This window comes from Schistocerca serialis, chromosome 6, assembly GCF_023864345.2.
Source record: "Schistocerca serialis cubense isolate TAMUIC-IGC-003099 chromosome 6, iqSchSeri2.2, whole genome shotgun sequence".
NCBI classification, from domain to species: domain Eukaryota; kingdom Metazoa; phylum Arthropoda; class Insecta; order Orthoptera; family Acrididae; genus Schistocerca; species Schistocerca serialis.
In genome coordinates this window covers 528,601,053-528,625,387 of record NC_064643.1, presented here as the reverse complement: position 1 = coordinate 528,625,387, position 24,335 = coordinate 528,601,053, and the positions used below count along the sequence as shown (strand labels likewise).

General features: G+C 44.9%; 1 protein-coding gene and 1 long non-coding RNA gene across 2 annotated transcripts in view; both read left to right on the top strand.

Moving 5' to 3' along the window:
• LOC126484146 (uncharacterized) overlaps nt 1–2,654 on the top strand; it is a 446,230-nt gene extending 443,576 nt beyond the window's left edge. The window contains exon 4 of the long non-coding RNA XR_007587815.1: nt 2,580–2,654. This is a non-coding gene — a long non-coding RNA (uncharacterized LOC126484146). The remainder of the gene's footprint in view (nt 1–2,579) is intronic.
• Nucleotides 2,655–2,698: 44 nt separating this feature from the next.
• LOC126484041 (uncharacterized) overlaps nt 2,699–24,335 on the top strand; it is a 124,963-nt gene continuing 103,326 nt past the window's right edge. Inside the window, exons 1-2 of the mRNA XM_050107377.1 lie at nt 2,699–2,831; nt 24,074–24,286. Coding sequence (XP_049963334.1) covers nt 24,113–24,286 — 174 coding nt within the window. The 5' untranslated portion in view covers nt 2,699–2,831; nt 24,074–24,112. The remainder of the gene's footprint in view (nt 2,832–24,073; nt 24,287–24,335) is intronic.

The following is a 24,335-nucleotide window of genomic DNA, read 5'->3' as shown; positions in this document are numbered from 1 at the left end:
TACCATACGACATAAGCGAATGAAAGTGAGCAAAGTAGACTAATTTTCGTGTCGAACGATCACTTACTTCAGATACCGTTCGAATAGTAAAAATGGCAGCATTAAGTCTCTGAACAACATCCTGAACGTGGGTTCAAATGGCTCTGAGCGCTATGGGACTTAACATCTGAGGTCGTCAGTCCCCTAGAACTTTGAACTACTTAAATCTCACTAACCTAAGGACATCACACACATCCATGTCCGAGGCAAGATTCAAAGCTGCGACTGTAGCGGTCGCGCGGTTCCAGACTAGAAGCTGGCCGGAGTGGCCGTGCGGTTCTAGGCGCTACAGTCCGGAACCAAGGGACTGCTACGGTCGCAGGTTCGAATCCTGCCTCGGGCATGGATGTGTGTGATGTCCTTAGGTTAGTTAGGTTTAATTAGTTCTAAGTTCTAGGGGACTGATGACCTCAGAAGTTAAGTCGCATAGTGCTCAGAGCCATTTGAACCAGACTAGAACCGCTCGGCCACTGCGGCTGGCCCTGGACGTGGGCTTTCTACGTAAGTTTACTATCTATCTGAACACCTAGAAATTTGAACTGATCAGTTTCACTAATCATATGCCCATTCTGTGAAATTAAAACGTCGGATTTTGTTGAATTGTGTGTCAGGAACTGTAAAAGCTGAGTCTTACTGCGATTTAGTATTAGTTTATTTTCTACAAGCCATGAACTTTTGTCATAAACTGCGCTATTTGAAACAGAGCCAATGTTGCACACAAGTTTACTGTGAGTTCATCAGCAAACAGAAATATTTTAGAATTACCCGTAATATTAGTCGACATATCATTTATACAATTAAGGAACAGGAGTGGCCCTAACAGTGATCCCTGGGGCACCCCACATTTTACCGTGCCCCACTCAGACTCCACGTCACAGCCATTTTCAACACTGTATGTTGTTAAAGTAAGGAGTGCAGCAATTGTGAGCTACTCCCCGTATTCCGTAATGGACCAACTTGTTACATCACATGATGGTACATGAAATCTACTATACCATCATGTGATGTAACAGGGCCATTACTTCTGAAGAAGATATTTTTACGAACATCGAAACCTAGGTCAAGGGCTAATAAACCTTTATTTGCAACTGGTTAGCTGATTTTTCAACTTCTTCAATTACACTACTGGCCATTAAAATTGCTACACCAAGAAGAAATGCAGATGATAAACGGGTATTCATTGGACAAATATATTATACTAGAACTGACATGAGATAACATTTTCTCGCAATTTGGGTGCATAGGCCCTGAGAAATCAGTACCCAGAGCAACCACCTCTGGCCGGAATAACAGCCTTGATACGCCTGGGCATTGAGTCAAACAGAGCTTGGATGGCGTTACAGGTACAGCTGCCCATGCAGCTTCAACACGATACCACAGTTCATCAAGAGTAGTGACTGGCGTATTGTGACGAGTCAGTTTCTCGGCCAGCGTTGAGGAGAATATGCTGGCCAGGGCAGCACTCGAACATTTTCTGTACCCAGAAAGGCCCGTACAGGACCTGCAAGATGCCGTCGTGCATTATCCTGCTGAAATGTAGGGTTTCGCAGGGCTCGAATGAAGGGTACCACATCTGAAATGTAGCATCGACTGTCAAAGTACCGTCAATGCGAACAAGAGGTGACCGAGACGTGTAACCAATGGCACCCCATACCATCACGCCGGGTGATACGCCTGTATGGCGGTGACGAATAAACGCTTCCAATGTGCGTTCACCGCGATGTCGCCAAACACGGATGCGACCATCATGATGCTGTAAACAGAACCTTGATTCATCCGAAAAAATGACGTTTTGCCATTCGTCCACCCAGGTTCGTCGTTGAGTACACCACCGCAGGCGCTCCTGTCTGTGATGCAGCGTCAAGGGTAACCGGAGCCACGGGCTCCGAGCTGACAGTCCATGCTGCTGGAAACGTCGTCGAACTGTTCGTGCAGATGGTTGTTGTCTTGCAAACGTCCCCATCTGTTGACTCAGGGATCGAGACGTGGCTGCACGATCCGTTACAGCCATGCGGATAAGATGCCCGTCATCTCGACTGCTAGTGATACGAGGCCGTTGGGATCCAGCACGGCGTTCCGTATTACCCCCCTGAACCCACCGATTCCATATTCTACTAACAGTCATTGGATCTCGACCAACGCGAGCAGCAATGTCGCAATGCGATAAACCGCATTCGCGATAGGCTATAATCCGACCGTTAGCAAATTAGGAAACGTGATGGTACGCATTTCTCCTCCTTACACGAGGCATCACAACAACGTTTCAGCAGACAACGCCGGTCAACTGCTGTTTGTGTATGAGAAATCGGTTGGAAACTTTCCTCATATCAACACGTTGTATGTGTCGCCACCGGTGCCAACCTTGTGTGAATGCTCTGAATAGGTAATCATTTGCATATCACAGCATGTTCTTTCCGTCGGTTAAATTTCGCGTCTGTAGCACGTCATCTTCGTGGTGTAGCAATTTTAATGGCCAGTAGTGTATGTTTGTAAAACTGTGACGAATCGTTTGCACCTCTAACGGTGTTCGCTGCCGGCAGGTGGACGAGACGTACCGCAGCGGGTCGTCGGCGGACCTGTCGGCTCTGCCCAGCGTGCCGGACGTGCTGCCGGGGTCGGCGGCGGAGCGCGCGCTGCAGCTGTGCGCGGGGGTGGCGCCGCCCCCGCGTCCGCAGCCGCCGCCGGACTCGCTGCTGGACGAGCTGGTGACGCGCAGCGCCGCCTTCCCGCTGCCCTGGCCCGTGCCCGGCGTCCGCTGCGCGCGGCTCCTCCAGAAGCCGGACATCGACAAGGTGAGCCGAGGCTCCTGTCTGCCACCCTCGAGCCACGAGAAAGACAGACCGTGGCGCGCACCTAACAGCGCCTGACACTGCAGGTCTTACGATTGCCAGCAGCCGTCTCCGGTGGAGAGCGAGTAACTACAGGGTGCGTCAAAAAATGTATACAGGGTGAAAAGTATTTAAACCGACAAACTCAGGGAGGTTGTAGGGGACATCAAAAGAAATGTGATTCTTGAGTTTCTCCCGGCATATTCGATACTCAAAATATTCACGGGTGTACTGGCGGTCTACAGTGTCCAACGGGCACAATATTTCGGCGATCATACATGTCGCCATCATCTGGTGAACTCACGGACTGAGCTCCTGTGAACGTGCCGGCAAGGAGATCCGTACGCTATGGCTGCTCAGGGGGAACTGGGTTCGGTCGCGGCGGCGGCCGATTTAAATACCCTCCGCCCGCGGCGCGCTCACCCCGCCGTCCGCGCCCCGCGCCACGTTCGCGCGGTGGAACAGATTGCGACGGTGTCTGAGATGACGTCGGTGTGATGGCTCTGTCCGCCGTGGTCGTCACAACTATACGTTTGCTCGATTTACTCTTGATTAATCCAATCGCTGGTTCCCAAGCCTTGCTAAGATTATAGCCACAGTCACTGTTTATGAGGTCGTCATTGGTGCGAATTTCGATGGCCTCTCTAACAACGCTGTCACAGTATCTCGACTCTAGTACATAGGGCGCGCACTATCTCTGACGCAGAGAGTCGGAATTGGAACATCTGAGAACTGTATTTCGAAAAAATGGGTACTCAGAGTGGCAGATTCAACGTGCTCTCCGCCCAACCACTACAGCACAACCTGTGGATATGGATGAAATTACGAGGGAGGAGGTAGGTACTGCGTTTATTCCATATACAGGCGCACTCTCGGGTAAAATCGCCCGCATTTTGAAGAAACACCGGGTCGGAACTGTGTTTTGTCCTCCGAATAAAACTCGTGCACTGGTGGGGAGCGCCAAAGATGACCTCGGTTTGAGGAAGGCCGGCGTGTACCAGATTCCGTGTCAATGTGGCAAGTCGAATATTGGTCAGACGATGCGTACCGTCGAGGATCGATGCCGTGAACACCAGAAGCACACTCGATTGATGTATCCGAGCAAGTCGGCGGTCGGAAAATCACGCTATGGAGTATGAACGCACGAGGATTCTGGTACAGACGTCGAGGTACTGGGACAGCGTTGTTAGAGAGGCCATCGAAATTCGCACCAATGACGACCTCATAAACCGTGACTGTTGCTATAATCTTAGCAAGGCTTGGGAACCAGCGATTGGGTTAATCAAGAGTAAATCGAGCAAACGTATAGTTGTGACGACCACGGAGGACAGAGCTATCACACCGACGTCATCTCAGACACCGTCGCAATCTGTTCCACGGCGCGGGGCGCGGACGGCGGGGGGAGCGCGCCGCGGGCGGAGGGTATTTGAATGTGCCGCCGCCGCGACCGAACCCAGTTCCCCCTGAGCAGCCATAGCGTACGGATCTCCGTGCCGGCACGTTCACAGGAGCTCAGTCCGTCAGTTCACCTGATGATGGTGACATGTATGATCGCCGAAATATTGTGCCCGTTGGACACTGTAGACAGGTAGTACACTCGTGGATATTTTGATTATCAAAAGACATATTTTTCCCTAATATCATTTTTTTCCTATGAGGTGCATTTAAACCGGTAGAGGAAGATTTCTCTGGCGGCAAATTAAACCAACAAACACTTATCCATTTTTTATGACCAATATACAACACATTAACACAACCCAATTCCAATTACAGTAGATTTTGAAAAATGCCTCCATTGACACGTAAACAAAGGTTACACAGTCAGATCATGTTCTGTCTGACACGGGCAAAATCCCCAGGAGTGTCCTGAATTGTTCCTGCTGTTGCTACTATCCAAACCAGATCATCTTCTGATGCAACAGGAGTTGCGTAAACAAGGTTGCGCATTTCTCCCCACACAAAAAAGTCCAGAGCGGACATATCTGGGGATCGAGCAGGCCATGGTACAGGACCACCTCTCCCAATCGACGTTTCTGGGAACCGTCGGTCCAGTAAACGACGCACACGACGACTGAAATGTGCCGGCGCACCGTCATGTTGGAACCACATGCGTTGTCTTGTAGGGAGCGGGACGTCTTCGAGCAATTTGGCAATGCTGTGGCGAGAAAATTGTAATAGTGCCTGCCATTTAATGGCCTAGGTAGCAGATATGGCCCAATTAAACAGTCCCCAACAACACCGACTCACACATTAACGAAGAACTACATTTGATGAGCGCTTGTAACTGTGACACGTAAGTTATCCTCACTCCAAACATGCGAACTGTGTATGTTGAAGACTCCATCACGCCCGAACGTTGCTTCATCGGTAAACAACACAGAGGATGGAAATGTAGGATGCATTTCACACTGTTCCAGGTACCACTGCGAAAACTGTGCTCTGGGTGGATAATTAACTGGTTCCAGGTTGTGGACACGCTGTAAGTGAAATGGACGTAACAACTGCTCTCGAAGGACTGTTCTTACATTCGTCTGATTCGTCCCCATGTTACGTGCAATTGCACGAGTGCTGATTGAAGGATCCCGCTCCACATGCTGCAAGACAGGTTCCTCAAATTTCAGCGTTCTTACTGTGTTACGGCGTCCCTGTCCAGGTAATCTGCTAAATGACCCGGTCTCACGCAGACGTCGGTACACAGCAGCAAAGGTCGTATGATGCGGGATACGGCGATTAGGATATTGTTGTTGATAAACCCTCTGTACAGCTCGTTCGTTGTGGTGCACTACGTAGTACGCACCAACCGCATCAGTGTACTCACTCCAGGTGTATCGCTCCATTAGTAAACAGAAACAATGCACTACTACACTGGTGGACAGCAGTTGCCTGCAACTGATGATCGTAATACGGCCTCCACCGGTTTAAATAATCCTCATAAGAAAAAATGACATTAGGGAAAAATATTTGTTTTGATGTCCCCTGCGACCTCCCAGTGTTTGTCGGTTTAAATACTTTTCACCCTGTACACACTTTGAAACGTCACTGGTGGCCTTCAGCATCAATACATTTCAGAGTACGAGTCACCACTGATTCTGTACATCGTACCAAAGTGTCCAATGAGACTTCTGCGCACACCGCCTGAATATCATTCCAAAGTGTGTCCAGGTTACGTGGTTTACGTTTGTACAACTCATCTTTTACTGTGCCCCATAAGAAGAAATCCAGCGGCGTGGGTCTGGAGAACGTGCAGGAAATTCGATTGATCCCCTGCGTCCTATCGACTGGCCTGGCACATTGTGATCTAGGTACGCTCGTACGTCCCTATGATAGTGCGGCGGTGCACCATCTTGTTGGAAATAAAACTGCAAGAGCTGGTATCAAGATTTAGTCACGCATGCCACCTATTCTCGATGAGTGTAAACAGTAATAAGACCGTAATTATGGTTCAGGGTACTAACACAAAGCCGAATATCACACTAGATGGCACTACTCTGCAAGTCGTAGATAACTTCTGCTATCTTGGATCTACTATAGAATCAAACATGTCTGTTGACAAGGAAATTGATGCTCGCATTGGAGGAGCTGCGACAACTTTTGGCAAACTCTCTACACGTGTTTGGAAAAACAACAAACTCTCTTTGCCGGCCGGAGTAGCCGAGCGGTTAAAGGCGCTACAGTCTGGAACCGCACGACCGCTACGGTCGCAGGTTCGAATCCTGCCTCGGGCATGGATGTGTGTGATGTCCTTAGGTTAGTTAGGTTTAAGTAGTTCTAAGTTCTAGGGAACTTATGACCACAGCAGTTGAGCCCCCTAGTGCTCAGAACCATTTGAACCATTTTTTGAACAAACTCTCTTTGACCACCAAAATTCCTGTATATCAAACTTGCGTCCTCAGCATCCTTTTGTATGCATCGGAAACATGGACTACCTATGGCAAACAAGAACGTCGACTGAATGCTTTCCACATGCGGTGCCTGAGATCCATCCTCGGAGTAACGTGGAAGGACCGAGTGTTTAACGAATCAGCTATCTTGAAGCAGAGACGACTCCGCTGGCTGGGACACGTCCACCGTATGGATCCTGACAGATTACCACGTGAGGTGATGCATGGAGAGATCTCTATAGCCAAAAGACCTGTAGGACGTCCTGTATTGAGGTTCAAGAACTCCTGTAAACGAGATATGAAGAGATTTGGAATCGACACAAACAGATAGGAAGCACGGGCTAGCATGAGACCAGAGTGGCGTCATGATATATCATCTGGAATGTCGGAGCATGATGAAGGCTTGTCAGACAGATTAAGGCAGAAAAAGCTTCGCAATGCTACCACTGCTCCTGACTCAACAGCCAGATACACTTGTGACAATTGCGGCAAGAGATGCCGTGCTGCCATTGGCTTGACAAGTCATATGAAAAAATGCAACCCATAAACACACAGACACTGCAAAAATCATCTACCAAGATGTCGTGGCCAAATATATATATATATATATATATATATATATATATATATATTACCGTATAATGCACGAATGGCAGGGAATATGGTGTCAGCAAGCATTGTTAGGTGGAAAGGCCCAATGAGTCCCCTTGCAGACAAACCACACCACACATTTACACCAGGCAAATTCACAGCCTTTTCAACTGTAATGTGAGGATTATCTTCAGCCCAGTACACGCAATTATGCCTATTGACAGTTCCATTGAGTTTGAATTGGGCTTCATCCGACCAAATTATGCTACCCATAAATCCCAGTTCACGTCTCACCATCTCCTGAACTCATTCACAAAATTCTAACCTTCGATCATGATCGTCGTCACTTAGCTGTTGCACCAGCCTTGGAATATGCACACGAAACTTGCCTTTCTTCGGAATGCGTAGCACACTACTAGCACTTACATTACTCTCACGTGCCGCTTGCCTTGAATATTTTTGAGGCGAACGCTGAAACAGTTCCAAGACCGCAGTTGGGGAATCATCACTTGTAGCTGTACGAGGTCGCCCTGATCGACTTTTATTCACATCACACACTGTTCCATGAATTTCGGATTTGTCTCGTAGACGAGTAATTGTTAACCTTGAAGGTGGTTCTGTACGATACTCACTTCTCCACTGTCTTCGAACCGCAGCTACATTCTCAAACTTCCAGTAACACTTAATTATCTACTTCCGCGCTTCAAAGCTCAAACGCACGTCCATGTTGCAGTTACTTCCTTGCCACTGCTGCCACCTGTTGAAGAAACATAACATTACTTTCTCACAGATATTTAACCTAGTAAAACGGGCAATACATTGTCTATGACAGTTCAAAATGTGTATACATTTTTTTGACGCACCCTGTATTTCAGACGAATTTAATAATTCTTGACTGCGTGTTTAAATGTATGCAAGCTCTCTATAGCACACAACAAAATTAAGAATTTTAGTGGGCACTTTTTCAATTAAATCTTGATTTCCCGTGGGCCCTGCGCGGGGTTGAGCGTTCGCGAAGTGTGGTAGAGGCATGGGTTTCGAAAAAGACGATCGTTCAAACCCGCGCTATTCGTCTACGAGACTCAGAGGGCCATAGACACGGGTTCCCAGGTAGATACCGTGTTTCTTGACTTCCGCAAGGCGTTCGATACAGTTCCCCACAGTCGTTTAATGAACAAAATAAGAGAATATGGACAATCAGACCGATTGTGTGATTGGATTGAAGAGTTCCTAGATAACAGAACGCAGCATGTCATTCTCAATGGAGAGAAGTCTTCCGAAGTAAGAGTGATTTCAGGTGTGCCGCAGGGGAGTGTCGTAGGACCGTTGCTATTCACAATATACATAAATGACTTTGTGGATGACATCGGAAGTTCACTGAGGCTTTTTGCTGATGATGATGTAGTATATCGAGAGGTTGTAACAATGGAAAATTGTACTGAAATGCAGGAGCATCTGCAACGAATTGACGCATGGTGCAGGTAATGGCAATTGAACCTCAATGTAGACAAGTGTAATGTGCTGCGAATACATAGAAAGAAAGATCCCTTATCATTTAGCTACAATATAGCAGGTCAGCAACTGGAAGCAGTTAATTCCACAAATTATCTGGGAGTACGCATTAGGAGTGATTTAAAATGGAATGATCATATAAAGATGTTCGTCGGTAAAGCAGATGGCAGCCTGAGATTCATTGGAGGAATTCTAAGGAAATGTAGTCCGAAAACAAAGGAAGTAGGTTACAGTACGCTTGTTCGCCCACTGCTTGAATACTACTCAGCAGTGTGGGATCCGTACCAGATAGAGTTGATAAAAGAGAGAGAGAAGATCCAACGGAGAGCAGCGCGCTTCGTTACAGGATTATTTAGTAATCGCGAAAGTGTTACGGAGATGATAGATAAACTCCAGTGGAAGACTGCAGGAGAGACGCTCAGTAGCTCGGTACGGGCTTTTGTTGAAGTTTCGAGAACATACCTTCACCGAAGAGTCAAGCAGTATATTGCTCCCTCCTGCGTATATCTCGCAAAGAGACCATGAGGATAAAATCAGAGAGATTAGAGCGCACACAGAGGCATACCGACAATCTTTCTTTCTACGAACAATACGAGACTGGAATAGAAGGGAGAACCGATAGAGGTACTCAGGGTACCCTCCGCCACACACCGTCAGGTGGCTTGCGTAGTATGGATGTAGATGTAGATGTAGATAAGCCGACTAGTGTGACGTCACAAGTTCATTGTAGGGCCCGTGTATCTCGTTAGCCCTGGGACAAGGTGGTTGACGTGATAATGCACTCTTGGCGCTCTCCAGAGGCCCTTATCGGCTTTATCTGGTTCGCAAACCGAGCAGTTTCCTTGCGAAAATTGATGCGCGTAAAATAGCTGCGTTAACTCTGCTAGCTATTTTCTAAGAAGAGCAGAGAAAATCGCGAAGAAAATACTCGGCTCGTCAATGGACTGAATAGCGAATTGTTGGTAGTGGAACGCTATGTAAGACTGTACAACCATCTCAGATATGAACTAGTAGAAGTTATTCGTTGACTCAACTGAATTTTCATCCCAATATCGGTTTTAAATTCAATATTGTTAACGTACAGACTCTAATGTCAGTTCGCGCGTGCACAATATCCACATTCTCGATGTTGCATTGACTACCAACACTCTGAAATAACGCACTTTATGACATAGACCGAGATTCATTTCGTAATTTCGTTCGAATAGAAGCGGAGATTTTTTTCGTAGATGGTCACGATCATTGGAAAACATATTTGCCGGCGAGGTACAAACATGAGCCAGTTCATTAACCCAGTTATAAGTACTCGTATATATATTTCAGACAAAGTTTCATAACAGTGAGAACTTCCAGCATTTAAGTCGTGTTTACTTCCAGACATAGGCTGACAGTCACCTTAAGATTTCTAACCACTGGGGAAACATTTCAGTCATTGACTTTTGCAACAAGAATTGCAGCAAATTCATTATATACGAGTGCTATTCGGAAAGTAAGTTCCGATCGGTCGCGAAGTGGAAACATGAAAATAAAAAATGTTTTATTTGCAACCGTTAGTTACACCTTCCAAGTACTTCTCTACACAGACGCCGCTCACACTTAAACACTTATAGTAGCGTTTCACCAACTTTCCAATACCCTCGTCATAGAAGGTAGTCGCCTGTTCTTTTCGCCAGTTCTCTACGCTGGTCTACAGTTCGTGTCTCTTTCAAAATGGTGTCTTCATAGGCAGCGGTTAATGTGAGCGGAGACGAAACTTAGGGGCAGCCAGTTACGGGTTGTATTGTGAATGGTCAAACACTTCCCATCGAAAACGCTGCAGGAGAATCTTCATTGCCCCTGCAGAGTGCGGTAGAAAATTGTCATGAAGACGCAACGGCGTGACAGTTCTGTTATGTGGGCTGCATGACATCAGCGAAATCTATCGCCAGACCCTCGTACTTGGCGGGAGAGGTTATTTCCTAGGCTTCCTTGCATGCTCACTGTGCACTCAGGACTGGAAATAGCGACGTGACGCGATGACGCAAAGCTTCATCGGATTTTCATAGTGGTTTCCATTTCACTACCGATCCGAACTTACTTTCGGAGTAGCCCTCGTGAGGTAATAATCCAATTAAATAAATAAGAAAGACCCAGAATTTTTATAAAACAAGAGCTAAAAAAAGTGTGGAAGGAGGTATATGTGAACCTGTTACTTTTCCCTTTATGTGTGAAAAGCTCACGACACTATTACCTGCCCTACAAATTCGACATAACCATCGGGCCTCTATGTGTGGCATACACTGCCTAAAGAGTATCTACAAATGTCCTTATTTGATATTTAATAGACAAGCTGTACCAAAAAGCGCTTTTGATGGATCACCATTGTGCTGTAGCACTGAAATGGTATACTTTCGTAGCACACAAGTTATAGCACTAAAATCACCAAATACAGGAAGCCTTTACCTGTCGATTTGAAGTTTCCTGTCGTTTTATTATAACAAATCGTAGCTAAAAAATAGAAATGCTCTATTTGATGATGCTCTGAAACAGCTTATTTTCATACCACGTACTCTATGAGAAAACCGAGCGAGGTGGCGCAGTGGTTAGCACACTGGACTCGCATTCGGGAGGACGACGGTTCAATCCCGCGTCCAGCCATCCTGATTTAGGTTTTCCGTGATTTCCCTAAATCACTCCAGGCAATTGCTGGGATGGTCCCGCAAGGGGACGGCTTAAGCATTACAATTTAGTGTGATAATTTTCGGAGCTGCATATCGTAAATAAGATGGTGTAATAGTCGGAAGTCAATCAAAAACGAATGTGACTGTCGGTGAAACAGTGTTGAACAGTTACGCTCACATAAACTGAAACTAGACCAACAGACGTGAATACACCGTAGAAATTTATTTTCGCCATATTTCACAGATATACGACTGGATGAAAATATAGAAACATCTGGAGAAATACATGCTTGAACATAAAGGCAGATTTGAACTATGGTAAATACACAAAAAATTTCAGGCGACAGATCACTACGCCCGACTAAGCGCCATGACACTAAATGCTATTTGAATACTAAATTACGAAACCTAGGCAATTCAAAAAACTCCTCCCGAACAGGCCATGAAGGCTCAACGGTACCAACCGGCCGCCGTGTCGTCCTCAGATCACAGGCGTCACTGGACGCGGATATGGAGGGTCATATGGTCAGTGCATCGCTCTCCCGGCCGTATGTCAGTTTCCGAGACCGGAGCCGCTACTTCTCAGCCTCACAAGGGGTCAGTGCACGGCAGACTGGATGGACACCCATCCAAGTGCTACCCAGCCAGACAGCGCTTAACTTCGGTGATCTGACGGGAACCGGTGTTACCACTGCGGCAACACCGTTGGCAGGCAATTCAAAAACACAGGCTGAAATATATAACGTTTTACCAGCATTGTAGCAGTTAACAATCACAATGTATAGTTCTTTAATATCTGCAAATGAATTTCTCTCATATATCAGACGCAAACAAAAACAAAAAAATATTTCACTTTAGACGAGCGGGCGCAACTACAGTCATCAAAGTCGCTAACAATACCAGACGTTTCTTTGAATAGCTTTAAGATAACAGTCGCGATAAGATCGATTTTGTTAATCCACTGCGATAGCAGTGTGCCAAGCGACCAGCAGTTGCACTTCTCATTACGGTACCGGAAAATGCAAATACTATTGTTTATATTGATTTTTAACATACTTTTTATGTTAGGTAGCATTTGTAGTCCCATAAAAACCGGCAATATGTTGAAAACGACACTAAATTTGTCACTGCATGACAATTTATTTATGATTCTCGTGAAACGTAGAGATATTTATAATGTATTTTGCTTCAATAACAAAAAATTGCTGTAAACACCAGAGGACCTGACGTATATCTACCCAACAAAGTGGAGTTTTGTTCGCTGTACTGTAGTAAATCTGGAACGTACGAAACGTGTACAGAATGTAATACCTACATCATTTAACGCACCAACTAAGCAACCATACCTGTAGCTAAAGAGAAAATCACACGGACGTGATTAGAAAACGCCAAAAACCATAAACCGTTCCCCAAAACAGCGGAAACAACTTCCAGAAATGTTGCTATAAGGGCGTTCAAAAAGATACGAGCCGGAGGCATAATTACAGAAACCAGTACCTGTATGTTTGAAGTATTGACCCTGTCTGTTGAGAACTTGTCCCACTGCGACACAAGGCGGTGAATGGCTGCCTCATAAAATTCCCAGGGTTGCGATGTTAACCAGTTCCACTCGTAGAGCTTGACGTCGTCATCCGAGGTGAATCGTTCGCCCCTTTTAAGGGGACCAGAAATTGTGTAATCACAGGGGGAGAGGTCCGGACTGTATGGAGGGTGGCCGAGAACCTTCCATTCGAATTTCTGCAGGAGTATCGCGACTATGTTGGCCATATGAGGCTTTGCACTGTCGTGGTGCAGAATGGCCCCACGGGTGAGATTGCCTGGTCGTTTTGATTTGATCGCTTGGCGAAGGGTGGCCAAGGTTTGCGAGTAAAGTTGGGCATTCACTGTTGGCCCATGCTGCACGAAGTGGATCAGAAGGGGGCCATTTTTGGCCCCGTTAAAAAAGCTCTGAGGGGGCAAACGATTCACCTCAGACGATAACGTCCAGTTGTATGTGCGGAACTGGTTAACATCACAGCTTTGGGCATTTTATGAGACAGCAATTCACCGCCGTGTGTCACAGCGGGACGAGTGTCTCAACAGCCAGGGTAAATACTTCTAACATACAGGTACTGATTTCTTTAATTATGCCTCCGGCTCGTTTCTTTTTGAACGCCCCTTATAAATCTGAGACAATAGCCACAGAAGGCAAGAACCTTCAAAACATTCGCTTCTGAAGCAAAAGTAATTGCATTTAGAAAAATATTCGTGTGTTAGAAATTCGAGCGAAGTGTAAGAAATGGCGAATCATGAGACTTCATACAGATATTTTTACTTGTCAAGGAAAGAGCCTATCATAAAAAGGACAGCCAATAACAGAACTATATGCTTCTCATGCATGAAGTAAGTGTTTATATTCTCTTGCTTTCAACGGAGTAAGCCGCATTTATATTCGAAAGTACTTCTTCATGAATTAATTGTAGCTTATATCACTGAGCCAGTGAGATTCGGCAGTTTTTACATTTATTTCACGACAATTTATGTGTCTTGGTAATTTGATCGATGGTAGACCACCAACAAAAAGTCCAAAACAGAGCGCTAAGACGAGCTTTCCACGTCCCCACGCGATTACCCACGGCACACTTACATGAAGCTGCAGACATTGAAAGATTAACAACGCGTTTTCGTACCTTGGCAGGAGCCTTCTATGCCACTGCGCGGAACTCGCAGAACGAACTGATTAACACCCTTGGACAATATGACCAAGACAGAGATAAACATAAAAGACCAAAATCGCTACCCCTGCAGTAGCAGAATAGACAAAAGGAAACAAACTCTAGCGAAGAAAAGCTAGTAAAAAAAAACAAAAAAAAAGTCTATCAAACCACAACGAAAACAGAGAAGGAAATATCCAAGAGGACGCTGTGGCCGAGCGGTTCTACACGCTTCAGTCCGAAACAGCGCTGTTGCTACGGCCGCAGGTTCGAATCCTGCCTCGGATATGGATGTGTGTGATGTCTTTAGGTTAGTTAGGTTTATGTAGTTCTAAGTGCAGGGGACTGATGACCTCAGGTGTTAAGTCCCACAGTGCTTAAAGACATCTGAAATGTCCAAGAGGGACAACAACCTTCACAGCCACAACCTCTTGACCCGTTCTCGCAACTACAGGCGTCCTAACCCACATCTGCCACTTAAGTGTTTGTAAGAGGATTCATAAAGCCGCTTTCGGACTATTTATCAACTGCTCCATTCTCGAATAGCACGTGGGCAACATGAACACCCAAAACTTCCCGTGCGAGCTATCATTTCTGTTATTTTATACCAAAGAAAACATGCTCAATGATAACTTTCAGTGACAAAGAGAAGGCTATCATTTTTTTAGCTTAAGGAAGCAGGGAGAAAACGTTTACACATATGCAGTGTGCAAAGCTAGTTTCGCTTCGCTAAATCCGTACATGAATAAATGGGAGAAAGATTTACACGAAGTCCGAAGTATGCGCCAAAATGAAACTCCAAAAGTGTGGAAGAAAAATTATTCGAAAGGTTTAGAAGTGCTTTCGAGACTCAATATTTGTGACTGGGCCCTCTGAATTGCAAGTGCAATTAACTTAACTGATTTCCATGTTTCTTCGACCAAGTTGAACAAATTCAGGAAGTTATATGGAAAATGAAACCGCAAAATTACAAAGTTTACCTCAAGGAGAAGAATGTCAGTAATAGGTAATACTATAGAGAAATTCGTAGCTGACGTGAAAACAAAGCTTCTTGTTATCCTCTAAAATGCTGCCTGCATATAACGCCAGTCGGTCAAGTTTTGTGCATCATTTCGAGCGAAAAAAGACAGAGTCGTTTGTGCAATCGATGAATGCTGTGACACATTTGTATACAACATTGCCAGTGATAAGTATCAGTGAATTATTGTTCCCTTAGCTCGATAACTGTCTTCAGGAACATCAAGGCAAATTAGGTTCAAAAATTAAAAAAAAACGTTTTCTGGCAAAAATCTTGTAATGGATGTAGCAAAATCTGGAAAAATGGGAGAGAATCATTTTTAGTGTTGCATCGCGGAAAATAATTCATTGCCTTCGTTGGACTCGTGGGCTGAACATAACGACATCCCTGTCTTCAGGACGACGAGAAGACCGTTAAAATAATTCGGATTCCGCCCGCAACTAATAGTGTGATTCAGCCTCTCGATAAAAAAATTCAATAGTATATAGTATTTTTCAAAAAATTTTCGAGCAGTACAATTTTCGTTAGCTCTTTGTCATGCAAGGTTTATCGGCAGAACAGTATTGTTAAACTTCAGTCATTTCTGCATTGTCAGTTTGCATCACCCCATTTTACGAATTTCATCAAGTATGCCTGGTGTGCAGCACAATATGCAGAACAATGGCCACGACCATTTCTTATTGCATTCCAGTTCTGTCTAAATAACACTAGTAATAACTGCGAAAAGCATGAAAGTATTAATTTTTCTATTATTAGGTGCGCCTGACGTAAGGAAACTGTTTGTTTTAGACATCCTGTACACAAACTGCCTAGTTGCTTCTGTCTCGGGTTCTTCGACCGACGTTCGTCTGATGATTTTACTGACGTTTCGCCAGCACGAGTGGCTGGCATTGTCAAAGCTTCACCCTCCATCACCGGTGGTGAACGTCAGTAAAATCATCAGACGAACGTCGGCCGAAGAATCCGAGACAGAAGCAACCAGGCAGTTTGTCAACAAGCGGCCACGAAAGCCTTAACAGTTTTGTATACAGTACACCCTTCGCATTTTTGTGGCGACTATAGGGAATAAACAATAAATTCTTTAACCGTTAGCAAAATATACATTATTTAAAAATGATCGTAAGAACTGCGGTGTAGGGTTTGTTATAAAATATTGCGTGTCAACAAATTAAAGTCCCGATTGATGCCAGTGGTATAACATTATAAATCGCCTTGATTTTCTTTCCTCTGTTAGTCACTTGGGTTTCAATTACGTCTGCAGCACTTTATTTGTCGATTTTAAATGCAAGTTATTCTAAAAATTAATGAACTCAGACATCTTTGGTATGGCAAATTCTTAAAATTCGTGTTTGTGCGCTTAAGACTTGACATAACGTTGCGCTACGTCCTCTTGACGCGGCTGCATCTGTTTATTCGTCGGTTCAGCGTTAGGCAGGAAGGACTGTACAAACCGATTATACGCGGCTCTTCGTGTTGAAAAACGAGTAACCTCAACAGTTTCTAAAAAATACTTGCGGTGCGCCTTATCAGCTAAAATTCTGGCAGTGCACGTCGTTCATTGTAGTCTTCCGCTGCGTGCGTCTGCTTAGCGGTGTTCGGTCAGAGAGCTGGCTGGTCTCTGGAATAAAAAACTGAGTCAAAGGATCAACAACTTCAAAGGATGTCATGTGACGTCCACTACGACCAAATACAACGAACAAAAAGAAAAAGTTGTAACGTGTTTGTCAATGTGGCGTCACCTGAAATAAGATTTGGAATTCGGCGGCTGAAATTCCCCGGATGGTGTCTCCCGGCCAACAACGCCATACTGTCATTTTTTCTTCTTTGTTCCTGTGTAAAAATTTCAGGATAGGTTTCGACATGTCGGGCTGAATTATTCCCTTGTAAGAGGACTTCTCAGATTGTCTCCTAAATAGTCAGTGTAGATTAAAAGCAGCGGAGGGCCTACAGCATTTGCTTGGGGAGCCCCACTTACGACATCGATTTCTCTCCATGACTTTCCGTCAATTACTACGAACTGACACCTTTTTGACACGAAGCCACGAACCCAGTCGCACAACTTAGGGAGCACTCCATGGATACCCAATTTGATTGGAAGCCGCATCTGAAGGACGGTGTCAAGGACCTTCTGGAAATCTGGGAATGTGCTATCAACTTGAGATCTCCTGTTGATACGAAGCGTGTTTTTTAAGTAAGTACCGTTTTGAAATTAAAAAAAGACATGCTAAGATATCTCAACAATTTTATTTTTACGTGAAAGCCTGTACTTTAATCTACTTTTCCACATAATTTCCGCCAATATTGAGGCACTTGTCATAGCGTTGTACCCGTTTTTGAATAACCTCCTCATAGAAGTCTGCCGTCTGACTTGTTAACCACTGTATCACCACTGTTTTGACTTCGTCATGAAGACACTGAGGTGTTTCTTCAAGTGCAGGAACAGATGGTAGTCACTGGGCGCACGATCGGGGCTGTACGGAGGATGATTTCGAGTTTCCCATCGAAAAGATGTGATGAGATATTTGGTCTGATTCGCCACATGCGGACGGGCATTGTCTTGCAGCAAAACGATGCCCTTGCTCAACGTGCCACGTCTTTTGTTCTGAACTGAACGGCTCAGATTGTGCAATGTCTTACAGTAAGCTGCTGCATTGATTGTCTCATTACGAGGCAGAAATTCCACAAGCAATACTCGCTTTTCTATCCCAAAAAACTGTGCGCATTATGAGATTTTCACTCTGCAGCGGAGTGTGCGCTGATATGAAACTTCCTGGCAGATTAAAACTGTGTGCCGGACCGAGACTCGAACTCGGGACCTTTGCCTTTCGCGGGCAAGTGCTCTACCAACTGAGCTACCCAAGCACGACTCACGCCCCGTCCTCACAGCTTTACTTCAGCCAGTATCTCGTCTCCTACCTTCCAAACTTTACAGAAGCTCTCCTGCGAACCCTGCAGAACTAGCACTCCTGAAAGAAAGGATATAGCGGAGACATTGCTTAGCCACAGCGTGAGGGATGTTTCCAGAATGAGATTTTCACTCTCCAGCGGAGTGTGCGCTGATATGAAACTTCGTGGCAGATTAAAACTGTGTGCCGGACCGAGACTCGAACTCGGGACCTTTTCCTTTCGCGGGCAAGTGCTCTACCAACTGAGCTACCCAAGCACGACTCACGCCCCGTCCTCACAGCTTTACTTCAGTCAGTATCTCGTCTCCTACCTTCCAAACTTTACAGAAGCTCTCCTGCGAACCCTGCAGAACTAGCACCCCTCAAAGAAAGGATATAGCGGAGAAATGGCTCTGAGCACTATGGGACTTAACATCTATGGTCATGAGTCCCCTAGAACTTAGAACTATTTAAACCTAACTAACCTAAGGATATCACACAACACCCAACCATCACGAGGCAGAGAAAATCCCTGACCCCGCCGGGAATCGAACCCGGGAACCCGGTGTAACGCCGGAAATGCATATCCTCCTATTTCCATCTATTGTACTATAATTTGTTTTCCTTATTTTTGTTACCTGAATATATGACATTTCTGTCTCTTTATATATTGTAATTGTTTTACTGTTTGTATATATATATTTATGCATTTATGTCGATGTATAATTGGTTTGTTTCGTAAATATTATTTGTATTTTTACGCTGGGTCTTGCCTAGGGAAAACTGCTATCGAACGATTACATCGATAGGTCGTGTGAAGACTCAAAGTGTGTAGGATCTTTGGTAGTGTTAACTCTGCCGCGTGGAGCGCGGGCGGAGCAGTCGGGGTCTGGCGGGAGTAGCGAGTGGAGCAGGTGTTGTGTGACGCTCCCGCGAGTTGCCGCGCTTTCGGGGTTTGGCAGCATGTAATTGCGCTCGACTCGCGATGATAGTTTCTGACATGGTGTCGCGGACGGGAAGCATTAGCTGGCGCACATCAAGAGCCCGTTTCGCCTGGTGACCGTGTCGAGAAGAAGGCGCGCCAACATCCAGCTTCTGCAACAGCGACGGCCGACAATGAGTGACTGTCGCCACCTCCTCGATCGACGGCTTCAAACCTTCAATCAACCAACAAGGAAGACTAAAAGCACGTAAAGTTTCAGAACTGTATGGCAGACCTCAGCTTTTCAAATTGTTCCATTTGCCTCGCAATATTACAGCAACTTAGCATGAACCTTTGTTGCTCATTGTCCCAATTGCATTGCCAAGCAGGGTCCCTTCCTTTTCCGAAATGAACCCGAGTGTCGTTGAAATTCAAACGCCAGCATTAAAATAATATAATTAGATTTCACTGCTTTAATTTCAAAGTTCAGTAGCTGGCTACAATATTTAGGTTACACGAGCACAAATTTAGAGTGCGAGTTTTGTTAGCATATTTTAGCTTACCTGTGACTGCAGCTCAGCTTGGTACGTACTAAATTTTACTATTGTTAATAGTTCAGAATCGTTTAATTCAAGTTCAAAGTTAAATCTTTTCTTTCTAAATTGCGTAGATTCAAGTAGCTTTAGAAATGATTGTTGAGGTAGTCCAAGACTAACCGTATTTCGATGTGCTTCAGAAAGAAAGCTCACTATTAACTTCAGTCACTAAATTAACTTTCGATTTTCCGGTTTCATTAATTCTTTTGCTAAATTAAGTGTAGCGAAATTTATTACTTCTGACAAACTTTCAGTTTTCACACTACACGTGTCAACCTTCAGTTGCCACGCTTCTAGTGCTAATTATATGTGTAATAACCTTTCTTTTTCAGTTATTATAGTAATTGTCCATAGGACTGGCGACCGTAATTTCCCCCAAATCTCAAATATCTAATTACCGCTAGTTGATTGTTAACGTAACGGCCGCACATTTACTTTCTTTATTAACTTTATCCCTATTTCAAAATTAATTTCCACCAGTTTCACTTGCATTTTTCCTTTCATTTAGATGTAACCCTTTCCTCCCTCTTTACCGATAGATTAACTTCGGTGACGATTGCTTTTCCCAAATTTCCATTAGGTACACGCGGTTTCATTTTTCACTGTCATTAAGGTCGATAAGTGAGGGGGGAGGTTACACCGGGCGTGGGATATAGCTGAGACATGGCTTAGCCACAGCGTGAGGGATGTTTCCAGAATGAGATTTTCACTCTGCAGCGGAGTGTGCGCTGATATGAAACTTCGTGGCAGATTAAAACTGTGTGCCGGACCGAGACTCGAACTCGGGACCCTGAGCTACCCAAGCACGACTCACGCCCCGTCCTCACAGCTTTCATATCAACGCACACTCCGCTGCAGAGTGAAAATCTCATTCTGGAAACATCCCCCAGGCTGTGGCTAAGCCATGTCTCCGCTATATCCTTTCTTTCAGGAGTGCTAGTTCTGTAGGGTTCGCAGGAGGGCTTCTGTAAAGTTTGGAAGGTAGGAGACGAGATACTGGCAGAAGTAAAGCTATGAGGACGGGGCGTGAGTCGTGCTTGGGTAGCTCAGTTGGTAGAGCACTTGGCCGCGAAAGGCAAAGGTCCCGACTTCGTGTGTCGGTCCGGCACACAGTTTTAATCGGCCAGGAAGTTTCAACTGTGCACATGATTTTACGGGCAGAAATTGTTTGCTTAAACTTCACTTTTCTGGGTGAATCTGAATGCCGCCTTTCCATGGACTGTTGCTTTGATTCTGGTGTGACGCAGGCCACCCATGTTTCATCTTGAAGAAACACCTGGGCGGTCAGCATCTTCAAGGCTATGACCAAGTCAAAACAGTGGTGATGCAGTGGTTAACAAGTCAGGCGGCGGACTTCTATGAGGAGGGTATTCAAAACCTGGTACAACGTTATGACAAGTGCCTCAGTATTGACGGAAATTATGTAGAAAAGTAGATTAAGGTACAAGCTTTCATGTAAGAATAAAATTATTGAGATATCGTAGCACGTTTTTTTTTTTAATTTCAAAACGGTTGTTATGTTATGGTCTTCAGTCCTGAGACTGGTTTGATACAGCTCTCCATGCTACTCTATCCTGTGCAAGCTTTTTCATCTCCCAGTACCTACTGCAACCTACATCCTTCTGAATCTGCTTAGTGTATTCATCTCTTGGTCTCCCTCTACGATTTTTACCCTCCACGCTGCCCTCCAAACCTAAATTGGTGATCCCTTGATGCCTCAGAACATGTCCTACCAACCGATCCCTTCTTCTGGTCAAGTTGCGCCACAAACTTCTCTTCTCCCCAATCCTATTCAATACTTCCTCATTAGTTATGTGATCTACCCATCTAATCTTCAGCATTCTTCTGTAGCACCACATTTCGAAAGCTTCTATTCTCTTCTTGTCCAAACTATTTATCGTCCATGTTTCACTTCCATACGTGGCTACACTCCATACAAATACTTTCAGAAATGACTTCCTGACACTTAAATCAATACTGGATGTTAACAAATTTCTCTTCTTCAGAAACGCTTTCCTTGCCATTGCCAGCCTACATTTTATATCCTCTCTACTTCGACCATCATCAGTTATTTTGCTCCCCAAATAGCAAAACTCCTTTACTACTTTAAGTGCCTCATTTCCTAATCTAATTCCCTCAGCATCACCCGACTTAATTAGACTACATTCCATTATCCTTGTTTTGCTTTTGTTGATGTTCATCTTATATCCTCCTTTCAAGACACTGTCCATTCCATTCAACTGCTCTTCCAAGTCCTTTGCTGTCTCTGACAGAATTACAATGTCATCAGCGAACCTCAAAGTTTTTATTTCTTCTCCATGAATTTTAATACCTACTCCGAATTTTTCTTTTGTTTCCTTTACTGCTTGCTCAATATACAGATTGAACAACATCGGGGAGAGGCTACAACCGTGTCTTACTCCCTTCCCAACCACTGCTTCCCTTTCATGTCCCTCGACTCTTATAACTGCCATCTGGTTTCTGTACAAATTGTAAATAGCCCTTCGCTCCCTGTATTTTACCCCTGCCACCTTTAGAATTTGAAAGAGAGTATTCCAGTCAACATTGTCAAAAGCTTTCTCTAAGTCTACAAATGCTAGAAACGTAGGTTTGCCTTTCCTTAATCTTTCTTCTAAGATAAGTCGTAAGGTCAGTATTGCCTCACGTGTTCCAGTGTTTCTACGGAATCCAAACTGATCTTCCCCGAGGTTGGCTTCTACTAGTTTTTCCATTCGTCTGTAAAGAATTCGTGTTAGTATTTTGCAGCTGTGACTTATTAAGCTGATAGTTCGGTAATTTTCACATCTGTCAACACCTGCTTTCTTTGGGATTGGAATTATTATATTCTTCTTGAAGTCTGAGGGTATTTCGCCTGTCTCATACATCTTCCTCACCAGATGGTAGAGTTTTGTCAGGACTGGCTCTCCAACGGCCGTCAGTAGTTCCAATGGAATATTGTCTACTCCGGGGGCTTTGTTTCGACTCAGGTCTTTCAGTGCTCTGTCAAACTCTTCACGCAGTATCATATCTCCCATTTCATCTTCATCTACATCCTCTTCCATTTCCATAATACTGTCTTCAAGCACATCGCCCTTGTATAGACCCTCTATATACTCCTTCCACCTTTCTGCTTTCCCTTCTTTGCTTAGAACTGGGTTTCCATCTGAGCTCTTGATATTCATACAAGTCGTTCTCTTATCTCCAAAGGTCTCTTTAATTTTCCTGTAGGCGGTATCTATCTTACCCCTAGTGAGATAGGCCTCTACATCCTTACATTTGTCCTCTAGCCATCCCTGCTTAGCCATTTTGCTCTTCCTGTCGATCTCATTTTTGAGACGTTTGTATTCCTTTTTGCCTGTTTCACTTACTGAATTTTTATATTTTCTCCTTTCATCAATTAAATTCAATATTTCTTCTGTTACCCAAGGATTTCTACTAGCCCTCGTCTTTTTACCTACTTCATCCTCTGCTGCCTTCACTACTTCATCCCTCAAAGCTACCCATTCTTCTTCTACTGTATTTATTTCCCCCATTCCTGTCAATTGCTCCCTTATGCTCTCCCTGAATCTCTGTACAACCTCTGGTTCTTTTAGTTTATCCAGGTCCCATCTCCTTAAATTCCCACCTTTTTGCAGTTTCTTCAGTTTTAATCTACAGGTCAAAACCAATAGATTGTGGTCAGAGTCCACATCTGCCCCTGGAAATGTCTTACAATTTAAAACATGGTTCCTAAATCTCTGTCTTACCATTATATAATCTATCTGATACCTTTTAGTATCTCCAGGGTTCTTCCATGTATACAACCTTCTTTCATGATTCTTAAACCAAGTGTTAGTTATGATTATGTTGTGCTCTGTGCAAAATTCTACCAGGCGGCTTCCTCTTTCATTTCTGTCCCCCAATCCATATTCACCTACTATGTTTCCTTCTCTCCCTTTTCCTACACTCGAATTCCAGTCACCCATGACTATTAAATTTTCGTCTCCCTTCACAATCTGAATAATTTCTTTTATTTCATCATACATTTCTTCAATTTCTTCGTCATCTGCAGAGCTAGTTGGCATATAAACTTGTACTACTGTAGTAGGTGTGGGCTTCGTATCTATCTTGGCCACAATAATGCGTTCACTATGCTGTCAAAACGGTACTTAGTTAAAAACACGCCTCGTATATCCAGTACCAGCGCCCGCGAAACGCGGCCCTGCTCTACTGCCTCCGTTTGGGTGTCGCCAGCCGCGGTGGCCGTGCGGTTCTGGCGCTGCAGTCCGGAACCGCGGGACTACTACGGTCGCAGGTTCGAATCCTGCCTCGGGCATGGGTGTATGTGGTGTCCTTAGGTTAGTTAGGTTTAAGTAGTTCTAAGTTCTAGGGGACTTATGACCTAAGATGTTGAGTCCCATAGTGCTCAGAGCCATTTGAACCATTTTTTTTCGTTTGGGTGTCCGCAGGAGACGCTGGTGCGGAACGTGGACTCCGCGTACCCGGTGATGCACGAGAAGGTGCTGTACCTGCTGGTGAGCTTCCTGGAGTTCAAGCGGCAGCACGGCTCGGCGCCGGAGCGTTCGCTGTACGCCGACATGTCGGTGCTCGGCCTGGTCGACCGCCTGCTGCAGCGCCGCGCCGCCGCCTTCTACGGCGACAGGGACGTCTACCTGCTGCAGGTACGTGACGCTTCCGCACCGCGCTCAATTCATTACTAATAGCCACCTG